General features: G+C 39.6%; 1 protein-coding gene across 2 annotated transcripts in view; it reads left to right on the top strand.

Moving 5' to 3' along the window:
- Positions 1-12,913, top strand: part of JMY (junction mediating and regulatory protein, p53 cofactor) — a 155,300-nt gene that overhangs the window by 62,243 nt on the left and 80,144 nt on the right. For both annotated transcript variants that reach the window (XM_030566549.1, XM_030566550.1), the window contains exon 4: positions 6,344-6,513. In XM_030566549.1, coding sequence (XP_030422409.1) covers positions 6,344-6,513 — 170 coding nt within the window. The remainder of the gene's footprint in view (positions 1-6,343; positions 6,514-12,913) is intronic.

A 12,913-nucleotide genomic window follows, 5' to 3' on the forward strand; every position in this document is an offset into this window, starting at 1 on the left:
TATGGCTGTGGAAAAGGCTAATGCAGTCCTAGGGTGCATCAGGCGAGATATTTCCAATAGAGACAGGGAAGTGTTAGTACCACTGTGCAAGGCACTTGTGTGACCTCATCTGGAATACTGTGTGCAATTCTGGTTTAAGAAAGATGAATTCAGACTGGAACAGGTGCAGAGAAGGGCTACTAGGATTATCTCAGTAATGGAAAAACCTACCTTATGAGAGGAGACTCAAACAAATGGGTTTGTTTAGCTTAACCAAAAGAAGTCTGAGGGGGGGATCTGATTGCTCTCTCTAAATATATCAGAGGGGTAAATACCAAGCTCCAGCATGGATGCAAGAACAAATGGATATAAGCTGGCCATCAACAAATTTAGGCTTGAAATTAGATGAAGGTTTCTAACATCAGAGGAGTGAAGTTCTGGAACAGCTCTTCCATAGAGAGCACCGTGGGCAAAATACCTAACTGGCTTCAAGACTGAGCTTGATAAGTTTATGGAGGGATATTATGATGAAACTGCCCACAACAGCATGTAGCCGATCTTTGATAGCAACAAATGTTGCCAATGGCCAGTAACAGTTCATTAGATGGAGAGGGCTCTGAGTTACTGTACCGAAATCTTTCCCAGGTGTCTGGCTGGTAGGTGTTGCCGACATGCTCAGGGTCTAACCGAACACCATATTTGGAATTGGGAAGGAATTATACACTGGGTTAGATTGGCAGAGACCCTGTGAGTTTTTCATTATCTTTTACAGCATGGGGCATGGGTCACTTGCAAGTTTAAACTAGAGTAAATGGTGGATTCTCTGTAACTTGACGTCTTTAAATCATGATTTGAGGATTTCAGTAACTTAGTCAGAGATTAGGGGTCTATTAAAGGAGTGGGTAGGTGAGGTTCTGTGGCCTGCAACGTGCAGGAGGTCAGACTAGAATAATTTATCACAATGGTCCCTTCTGACCTTAAAGTCTGTGATTCTGTGTTGTTGGCTTTTCTTTTCCCTAGGAGGAAACTGGAGCTTTTTTTCCTTTCATCCTGTTTCTGCCTGTCCATCTCTCTCTTCAATTGGTCCTCCTTCTGAAACACCCACAATAGCAAACAAAAATGCCCCCTCAATGCAATTGTGTTTGTGCTCCTCCACAGCAGCACTTTTTGTGATTAGGCACCCCCCATGCAGACTAGAATTCCTGCAGGATTTTCTTTTTTCAGGCAGGTGGGAACCGTAATATCAATTTTGTCTCACTCTTTCATCTGACTCAGCGTTTCTTGTTCCTTTTCTCATCAGTTAGACCTTACATAACTGTAACTATCTTGCTACACTACTCAGAGAATACTTTACCCAGGTTCATCTGCAAAAGGTATCTGCTGGTTGGAAGTCTACCCTGATGTAACTGAGGCCTTTTCTACACTAGAAAATGCAACAGTTTAGCAAAATCAATTTAAAAGTCACTCTCGTTAAATCCTAATGTAGACTTGCTTAAATTGATCTAACCCAGGGGTAGGCAACCTATGGCATGTGCGCCAAAGGCGGCATGCGAGCTGATTTTCAGTGGCACTCTCACTGCCTGGGTTCTGGCCACCGGTCTAGGGAGCTCTGAATTTTAATTTAATTTTAAATAAAGCTTCTTAAACCTTTTGAAACCTTATACAATAGTTTAGTTATATATTATAGACTTATAGAAAGAGAACTTCTAAAAATGTTAAAATGTATTACTGGCACGCAAAACTTTAAATTAGAGTGAATAAATGAAGACTCGGCACACCGCTTCTGAAAGGTTGCCAACCCCTGGTCTCCCCTTCCTTGTATTGATTTAGCTTGTCAGTATCTTACCAATGCAAGCTACACTGATTTAAGCAAGGGTTAAACTTGTTTAACTACAGTGAATTTTTAAAAACATTATTTAGTTAAATAAGTGCGCTGTGAAGTATAGACAAGACTTTAAGTCAGAAAAATGTTTTCCTGTGACTTATTTACCATCAATGTAGGTAAAGTATCTAGAATGGTCCCTTGAAAAAATGTGTTAACTACTTATGTTAAACAATCTGTTTCACCTTGTATTTAGTTGTGACACTCTGAATAGGTTTCCCAGGCCTGAAGAAGAGCTCTGTGTAAGCTCAAAAGCTTGTGTCTCTCACCAGCAGAAGGTGATCCGATAAAAGATGTTACCTCACCCACCTTGTCTTCAATATCCTGGGACTGACATAGCTACAACACTGCATCAGTCCATCCCTCTGTCTCTTGTCTTATATTTAGATTGTCAGATCTTTGGGGCAGCTCTTTTTGTTCATATTTGTACAGTGCCTGCCACAATGGGCTCCTAGGTGCTATGGCAATTCTAAGAATAATAAAAATAAGGACAGATTTTGTTACTGAGTGAGGAAGCAAGTTGTGAGTAACCATATTACTAGCTTGCCATTCAACAGCTATCCTTTACTGAGGGTACTACTGCTTTAAACACCTGGGCCCAGATTTAGGCCTGTATTCCTTTGAGGATCTGGGGCCTGGAGACTGACTGCTTCATGTGTAGACTCCTGAATTTCAGTGAGTTTTGCTTAGCAGAAGTGTTCAGATAATATCATGTAATTGCCCTGCATGGTTTAAATCAGTGAATGGCTTATCTGTCTCAGCCCAAGTAGTGGTTGGTGCTCAAGATAAGTGAGTTCTAACCTTGATCAGGCAAGGGACTTCTGCTATCTTGGAAGGTTCCTGAAGAAGTTCTGATTCACCTGGTTATGTCCAGGTCTTCTTGTACTCTGTATGGTTAACTTGAACCTAATTCTTTGGCAAGGAACCTGGATTTTCCAACAGCTTCAACTTTTAAAATAAAATGTTTTGTTACGTTGAATACCCAGTCAGTACAATGTTCATTGTGGTGTTAAATTTAATATTAAAGTGTAATTTTGTTGCCCCATAATTCTTAGTTTTCTTAGTGCTGTAGATTTGTATTGAACACACAACTGCACTGTAGAAGTTGTCAAGGGAAGCTGGAGGCTTTGGTAGGTAGAAGGTGACATTTAGGACTCTTAGCAGTTGTGAACATATGGGAGGCAGTTTAGAATTACAGGCTAAACACATCAGCTGGATATTTCTGTTAAATCAGGGGCCTCAACCTGGAAGTCATAAATAGATATTAGGAATTTGCAGTTATATTGCCTCTCACATATTGCTATTTGGGAGGAAGTTTGCATGGGGGCAGGTGGTGGTTGCTTCTGGAGATAGTTTGCACCATTGTGCTTAAATGATTAGCAGTGAAATAATATTGGCATTTAGATTACCATTATAAGGGCTCAAAGATAACACTCAATAGGTATTTGTGGAAGCTCACACTTATTTTAAAGATATTATTCAGGCTGTTTGCAGAGTTGAGTCTTTTATCATTCAGTTTACATTTGGAAAGTTTTCTTTGCAACCAGTTAAGCTAAAACGTAGGGCCCTGGAGATATCATAGATATGTAGGATTGGAAGGGACCTTGTAGGTCATTAGTCCAGTCTCCTGAACTGAAACAGGACAAAGTATTATTTAGATCAGAGGTTTCTAGACTTTTCTTATTGTGTACCCACTTCCAGATCAACCAGCTGCCTGCGTACCTCCAGTGTTGCTGTGTATATAAGAAAGGTGACCATTTATATCACTGTTGTTACCACTGTTAAACAATTTCCATAAATCTGGTACAAAGTATGGTATATAAAACTTCAATGGAAAAGTTATGATTTGCCAAGTATGATTATGGTCTTTATATGCATATCATGTTTGTATCTGAAGTTATGAATATTGGCTATGTACTTGTATCTTAAACATTATTGTATTCCTGGATGACTTCCACCAGATAGCTGTCTAGCCCTAATGTAAACCTCTATCGGAGATTGTCAAATTGCAACTCGCTAGCTGCATGTGGCTCTTTTTACAGTTAAAATTTGGCTCGCAGCCCCCACCCTCCTTCTCTGCCTACCAGACTGGGGCAGGGAGCTCAGGGTTTCAGCCCCATGGAAGATGGCTGCCTGGGGTTGGGGCTTCAGCAGGAGTGGGGCAGAAGCCCCGAGCCCCAGCAGGCACCTCTCATGTGGCTGAAGCCCTAAGACACCACCCATCCCCCCCACTCCACTGCAGGGCTGAAGCCCCAAGCCCCAGGACAGGAGCCTGGCAGATACGCCTGGTTCTTGAACTTCGGAAGATTATCGCTTGGAGGTCAGTAAGTTTGGCCACCCCTGAGCTATGTATTGATGGCCCATTAAAATCACTCCACTCTCTGATATGGCCCGTTGAAGAAACTCATCCCGCTCAGTAGGTCTTCCTGTGGATGCCTCAGACAGCAAGGAGCCAGTGGCCACCCCTTATGATTCAGCAAAACATATAGGGACATGTGAGATATTCATGTGACCCTGGACTCCATTTTGGGCCAGTAACTTTCCATACATAGGGGCTGTGGGCTTTGTTTGGGACAGTAAATTTCCATGCACAAGGCAAAGAATAGAAAAGACACATGAAACAACTTGATTTTTCTTCTTTCCTACTCTAATTCTCTGGACTGTGGATGTACAACTACAGTAAAAGTAGCATCTTGAACTATGGACTGAGGCCCTTCCAATCTTTTGAAAGTTACCAGAGACTTTTGCAAGCCAGCAGTCTATTCCATCACTGCTACAAACCCGATATAAGGACTTTGCAATTATTTTTGTATGTATACGATCTAGTAACCATTTATATCTCTCCTTTTATTAATAAATCTTTCATTAGTTTACTAAAGATTGGCTGAAAGCATGATATTTGAGTAAGATTTGGGATATATATTGACCTGGGTGTAAGTGTCTGTCTGATCTTTTGGGATTAGTAAGAACCTCACATATGGTGAAATGGGTTTTTAATAACTTCTTGCTATATTAGACTTGGCTGTTTGGATGGGAGCCAAGGGCTGGAATGCCTAAAGGGGACTGTGTTTTGGTTCTGGTTAACCAGTGTGGTACTGCAGAAGCTGTTTTATTACTAGTGTGGTGAATCTAATTATAGAATAAACCACCAGCTTTGGGGATTGCCTGCCCTATTTTTTGCAGACTGCCGTGAGTGTGGCATTCTTAGTGTGATCCATCCCAGGCACTTGGTCACACCCACTTGCAGATCTATCAGCTGCCCCATGTACCCCTATCCTTCGTATTTTCTTCTTAACAATACCTGTCTTTAGCCTTTTGTCCATATTTCAGTGTTACGTGCAGATATAGTTATAGTGTGACGTATACAACCAAAAAAAAAAGCCCCTGACTAAGTTTTGAGCTCAGTTAGACTGGACAACTTTTCAGAGTGGTACCCGTGTTAGTCTGTATCAGTTGTTTTTGTTTAGACCGAACAGTTGCTGGGCAATTGAACCCAGGCTGTACGGTGATTGGAGGTGAGGGTTCTCTACATCAGCGTCTCTGTATATCTGTGTTTTCATTGGTATATTTTGAAGTAAATTAACTACCATATTTTATGTAACAAATTCCCACAGAGTTTTAAAGCTTTAAGGTTAGCCTATTAGGAGAATGCAGTAAATAAAATAATAAATCCACTGTTACGTAATTTCTCCTGCATGCCCCCCAGAAATATCTGGGGGAGGGAGCATTCCGGGGGTTTGCATACCAAAATTTGGGAGCCCCGATGTGTAGATCATCCTGACACATTTGTCTAACGTGTTTTTAAAAATCTTCAGAGACTGAGATTCCATAACATCTTTATGTAATTTGTTGCAGTGCTTAACTACGCTTACAGTTGAGAAGTTTTTCCTCATGTCTAACTTAAATTTCTCTTGCTGTAATTTAAGCCCTTGTCCTGTCTTTTGTGGATAAGGAGAACAATTTATCACGTTCTTCTTTATAACAACCTTTTATGTACTTGAAAACTGTTAAGTCTCTCCCAGTTCAGATTTAGTTCAGGAAAGTATGTTTTACACTGTTGTTCTTATAGTTTGTTTTAAAGGCTTAGCTCTCTGTCAGTGGGTGGTTTTTGTGGCTGCAGAACTATGGAGTACTATGATATACCTCGAAACTTTACGTTGACAAGTACCTCAAACAAAGAAAACAAAAATTTGAAACAAACTAGGTTTCTAAAATTTTACTAAATTTCAGACTGTGTCTGCAGTGTCAGAAGCAGAAGTATAATGGAGAATGATAGTTCTGGGGAGATTGTGTAGTTGCAGAAATCATACATCATGTTTAAGCTCCTGGAAATTTATTTTCATAATAGCTATTACTATTGCAGAAATTGTTGATGTGTTTATAGGAATTGTGATAGTGCTAACATTGTATATGAAATTTAACAGCACATCAAATTTCATGTATTTTATCTGTATTAATGAGAGCTCTGTTTTTCTTTTACAGCTGTGTATGATCGAATGCGAGCAGATCAGAAAAGGTTTGGTAAGGCAGCATGGGCGGCAGCAGTAGAACGTATGGAAAAGTTGCAGTATGCAGTTTCTAAGGAGACTCTGCAGCTGATGAGAGCTAAAGAAATCTGTTTGGAGCAGAAGAAACATGCACTGAAAGAAGAGGTAATTTCTCATACAAATCTATTTAAAATTAAAAATATTGGGATTGTTGTGAATTAATTCTGAGTTTAATGTTATAAGGCTAGATTTTGTATTTGTATCATTTTCCTTCCGTATTTTCCCATACCCTGTGTTGTCTCCTTCATTGTACTGTTTAATAAGCAGTCTAGAAACTCTTTGACATGTTTTAGTAATCCTAAAATTACGAACAATCTTAGTGGAGCAATAGAATGGGAGTGCAGAGGGAAGTAGTAGGATCAGAAATCTCGTAGTTATAATCTCAGCACATCATTGTTCCAGAGAGCTTTTGGAGACCTGAGAGCAGTATTGGATTAACAGTGGATCAATGTACATGAACATCTGAGATCCAGAAAAAGATGACAGTCTACTCCCTCCCCCCAACAAAAACAACCCACCAAAAATCACTATCTATGGGGAGTTGGGGTGGAGGGTATGGTAGCATATTTGGTGAAAGCTGCAGAAGCAAGAAGCTTTGTTTTACATTTTCATTGTCCTCTTTTTTTTTTCTTTTTTTTTTTTAATTTATAGCATATAGGGCAATGAAATGAGGAAAAAATTCTTGCTCCTTTAGCTTTCATGAAGGATGTTACTCACTTTGTTTTTGTGATGTTTGTGTGTGTCAATTTTTACTATAAATGACTAGAATGCTACTGAATTTCCAATTTGCTACAATTATGGGTATGTAAACCTGCCTCTTTCTCTCGAGAAATATTTAAGCCTGTTTCACTAGCCAAAATGATTCCAGAATCATTGAATCATATAAATTATTATGTGCACAAACAGAATCTCTTCTGACATTGATTTCAACATGGAATTTTCCATGTGAGCCAAATCTCTATAATGTAAAATCATATTATCACTTTTATCACAAATTAGCACATTAAAAAGGTAAATACAAAGTAGCATAGTTTGGATGCTGTTCATATGTTGGAAAGTGCAACAAACTGCTCATTGGTTTTAAATACTTATGCCTGATTTATTTTTGGCAAATTCAAAATTTTCTCCTCAGTTTTTGAATCCTTGCACTTAAATGTGCTTCTTATTGGCTTCTTGTTGTGCGCTTTATCCACACAACTTATGTTTGTTTCTGAAGCCCCATGGTGTAATCATGGCATTATTACATGATCAGCCAGGACCGGTTTTCTGCTTCCTTACTGTGGTGAAAACAGTCATACAGTATATCTATCGTCTCTCTCTCTCTATATATACATATGCATGTGAACTAGGGAATAGGTTGAGTAATGAATATAGTCCTTACATGCAACTTCTAAAGTTATTTATTTGTAACTGTTGTATTCAGGGAATAGTAGTATAGTTGGCATGTAGCTGACTAATTCCTGTAAATCTCTATGGATAACTAAAAATGATTGCTTAAGGGATAGTATCTTAACGTTTTAGAAGTTGTTGTGATTTGAAATCCTCTTAAGGATGTTGTCCTTTTAATATTTCTATCAACTTTTTCATCATAATGATACATTCTGTTCACTCTTCTTAAACTAAATTATAACAAAACTGTATATTGGCTTTTCCTATATACAAGTTGGAAAAAGAGCACTCCAACTCCACAAAGATATCTGTTGAAAAAGCCATTGTAGAAAAGGTGCTAGCTGTTCAAATTGACCACGATCAAACACGCCACTATTAGAGGTAATGCAGTCCCAGCTTTTAAGGCCTTGTCTAAACTAGCATCATCAGTGCAGGAGCTGGACCAAATGACCTCTAAAGGTCCTTTCCTGCCCTACATTTCTGTGGATTAGTGCCATAATACACCACTGGTGCAGCTCCACTGATGGTAGCCTTGGTGGAAGCTGTACTGTGGTAAGGGCTCAGGGATTTTTACCACCATCAATACCTCTGCTTCCATTTTTGCTACATTGGTGGAACCTTACCAGTATTGAATTGTGGGTCCTTATTTGCCAGTGTATCCACTGTCTTGGAATTTATGAATTAACACCTGGGGCCTCTGAATTGGAGAGAGAGGGACAAGCTAGTCTTGGTTTATTTTTTCACCTCATATTTAAAACATAACCATTTTCTATTGTGGTCTGTAAGAATAGCCACATCTTTACATAACTAAATTTCTGTCTTCCCCTTTGTACCTCCTAAATTCTATGTGTGGTTGCTGTGCTCATGCTTTGTTTGAGAAGGACTATGTAAAGCATCCTCAAAAGGAGACTAGATTCCATTTTGTGGACTGGTTGCCAACTCTTGTCATGATGACAAACAGGAATGTATTAAATCATAGTGAGTGCTCTCTTTGTAAGTCTATAAATATGTAAAATTGTTTGGATACATAGAAGTGCGTTATTGGTCAATGCATTTCCACCAGTGCCTCATTGCAGACTTTTTGCTTATTGTTGTATTGCTGAATTCCATAGACTTGACCTGCTTTATAAATAGCTTATTTATAAAGCTATTACAGGACATTTATAAATAGAGAATATTGCATTAAATTATTACAAGATCCCTCACTAAAGACTCTTAAGCAAAATTAGCTGTCATGGGATAAGAGGGAAGGTCCTCTCCTGGATCAGTAACTGGCTAAAAGATAGGAAACAAAGGGTAGGAATAAATGGTCAGTTTTCAGAATGGAGAGAGGTAAATAGTTGTGTCCCCCCGGGGTCTGTATTGGGACCAGTATTGTTCAACATATTCATAAGTGATCAGGAAAAAGGGGTAAACAGGGAGGTGGCAAAATTTGCAGATGATACAGAATTACTCAAGATAGTCAAGTCCAAAGCAGACTGTAAAGAATTACAAGGAATACACAAAACTGGGTGACTGGGCAAGAAAATCGCAGATGAAATTCCGTGTTGATAAATGCAAAAAATGCACATTGGAAAACATAGTCCTAACTATATGTATAAAATGATGGGATCTAAATCAGCTGTTACCACTCAAGAAAGAGAACTTGGAGTCATTGTGGATAGTTCTCTGAAAACATCCACTGACTGTGCAGCAACAGTCAAAAAAGCAAACAGAATGTTGGGAATCATTAAAAAAGGGTAATAAAACAAAATATCATATTGTCTCCTATAAATCCAAGGTACCCTCACATTTTGAATACTATATGCAGATGTGGTCACCTCATCTCAAAAAAGGTAAATTGGAATTGGAAAAGGTTCAGAAAAGGGTAACAAAAATGATTAGGGGTATAGAACGGCTTTCGTATGAGGAGAGATTAAGAAGACTGGGACTTCTCAGCTTGGAAAAGAGGCGACTAAGGGGGGATATGACAGAGGTCTATAAAATCAGGAGTGGTATAGAGAAACTAAATAGGGAAGTGTTATTTACTCCTTCTCATAATACAAGAATAAGGGGCCACCAAATGAAATTAATAGCTGGCAGGTTTAAAACAAACAAAAGGAACTATTTCTTCACACAACATACAGTCAACCTGTGGAACTCTTTGTCAGAGGATGTTGTAAAGGCTAAGACTATGACAGGGTTCAAAAAAGAACTAGATAAGTTCATGGAGGATAGGTCCATCAATGACTATTAACCAGAATGGGCAGAGATGCAAAACCATGTTTTGAAGTGTCCCTAGCCTCTGTTGTCAGAAACTGGGAATGGGTGACAGGATGGATTACTTGATGATTCCCTATTCTGTTCATTCCCTCTGAGGCACTTGACATTGGCCACTGTTAGAAGACAGGATACTGGGCTAAATGGACCATTGGTCTTGACCGAGTATGGTTGTTCTCATGTCCCTCCAAAAATGTACAAAGCAGCAAATCAAAAGATGAAAGCAACAGATATCTTTAAAAAAAAATCTTCTAATATATATTCTGTGTAGATTCCTTCAGCTCAGATTAGTTTTGAACTTTTAATTAAAATTGGGAGCCACTTTTCCTTCTCTAATGAAGAGATTAAAAAAAACAAAACCCGGAGAAGGTTAAGTGCCTTAAGTGAATGTATTGGTGGTCAGTATTGATTCAGCTAGTGGTAACAGTTAGATTTATAATTATGTAATAACAAGTGAGTAGTGGAATACTCATTCATAGTGATTACCTGCTTTGCTTTTAATAGTTGGCAAAAAAACAAATAACCTCTTTTGAAATTACAGTAATTAGAAGATAACGTAGGTCTTATTCCTTTATTATTTTAACTAGTTTTCCCAGAGAATAGCCAAGACTTTGAAAATGTTGAGTGGGAAGTTTATCATGTGTTCATGACCACAACGAAAAACTAAGCATTCAGAGTGTTTGCGTTCAAACTGTTATCCTGTGTCTCATTGTGACTCATCCTGCATCTGCTTATGGCAAGAATAAGAAAGTCAAGACTGTTCTCATCAGTCTTTCACTTGAAAACACTTCATTCTAAGTTTTAAAAAAACAACCAATCTCTTTCCCCACCCTATACTTTCTGAAGGCAAACATTTTAGCCAAATTGTTTCGTCTGTGATTTGGACATAAAATATCTAGCATGCTCACAGAAATGTTTAGGGGTGTAGAATAAACTGATCTGTTGCAGAAAACGGAAGAGTTGCAAAAAGATATCTTGGAAAAGTGATGACTTGCAGCAGGGTCTAGATCAGGGGTCAGCAACCATCGGTCCGTGGCTCATCAGGGTAATCCGCTGGTGGGCTGCAAGACATTTTTTTTACATTGACCTTCTGCAGGCATGTCTCCCCGCAGGTCCCGGTGGCTATGGTTTGCCATTCCCGGCCAATGGGAGCTGCGGGAAGCAGCGGCCAGGATGTCTCTGTGGCCCGCACCACTTCTGCTATAATAATAATGAGCTGAATCGACTCAATGTGGATATTGCATCACTCCAAGAAACACGGCTAGCATTAAGTGGATCTCTCAGGGAAAAAGACTACACATTTTTCTGGCAGGGAAACAGCGCTGAAGAAATGCGAGAGCATGGAGTGGGATATGCCATCAAGAACTCACTTCTGGGGATGGTTGAGTCACCTATAAATGGATCAGAGAGAATTTTTGGCACTACGCTTGTTCACATCTGAGGGCCCAGTCAACCTCGTGAATGTGTATGCCCGAACACTCTCTCCTCATTTTCTGACATCAAGGACCAATTCTGTGACCAGTTGAACACCACCATCAGCAGGATTCCAAAACATGAATATGTTTTCCTGCTAGGGGACTTCAGTGCAAAGGTGGGAGCTGATCATGAAGCATGGACCAACTGTCTTGGTCAACATGGAACTGGTAAGATGAAAGGAAACAGTCAGAGACTGCTAGAATTTTCCTATTACATCCTCTGTGTAACAAACTAATTCTTCCAGACAAAGCCACAACACAAAGTGTCTTGGAAACATCCCAGATCTGGCCACCGGCACTATCTGGATCTTCCCATAAGGCATACCAACCTTAACATCGTTCTCATTACCTGCAGCTATCAAAGTGCTGATTGCAACACAGACCACTCTCTGGTATGCAGCAAGGTCAGACTTAAACCAAAGAAAATACACAGATCTAAAGTAAAGGGATGTCCTTGTATTAACATCAGTGCCATTCTGGACCAAGAAAAGTCACAGCAATACAAAAATATACTACCACAATCCCTTGACTCCAGTGATTGTGCCACAAGTGACCAGCTGAAGTGGGACCAGCTGAAGAACGCAATCTATGATGCAGCTCTGTCTGTCTTTGGGAAGAAGGAAAATAAGACTAATGACTGGTTTCATACATATCTCAGTGTGTTGACACCATTCATGGAGGCCAGACGCACAGCCCAAATCAACTACAAGAGAGACCCAAATTAAAAAAAACCTTACAAGCATTGAGAGTGACAAGAACCAGGATACAACAAACTACTTGATGCTACACTAATGAGTATTAGCTGCACTTATGTGAAAGCATCCAAGTAGCAGCTGATGCAGGCAACATTAGAAACATGTATGATAGGATCAAGAAAGCCTTGGGTCCTACTTCGAAGAAGACAGCCCCATTGAAATCAACAACAGGGGAAACAATCAACAACTGCAGCAAGTAGTTGGATGGATGGGTAGAAAACTACTCTGAACTTTACTCTCATGAAAATATTGTTACTCATGCAGCTGTCAACGCCATCGAAAGCCTGCCTGTATGAACCAACTCGATGAACCAGCTGTCAAGGAGCTTAGCCATGCCATAGATGGCTTCCCTGATGGAAAGGCTGCTGGAAAAGACTGCATATCATAAGAGATCATAAAATGCGTAAAACCTATTGTACTGCAACATCTTCATGAGTTCCTCTGCCTATACTGGAAAGAGGCCGAAGTACCACAAGAAATGAGAGATGTCAGCATATCATGGCATTTCCCTTCTTAGCATTATGGGAAAAGCCATTGCCCAAGTTGTCTTGAACAGACTTCAGACCCTTGCAGACAGACTCTATCCTGAATCACAGTGCGGCATCAGAGCTGAAAGGTCTGCTAACA

Source organism: Gopherus evgoodei, chromosome 6 (genome assembly GCF_007399415.2).
Source record: "Gopherus evgoodei ecotype Sinaloan lineage chromosome 6, rGopEvg1_v1.p, whole genome shotgun sequence".
Taxonomy (NCBI): Eukaryota; Metazoa; Chordata; order Testudines; family Testudinidae; genus Gopherus; species Gopherus evgoodei.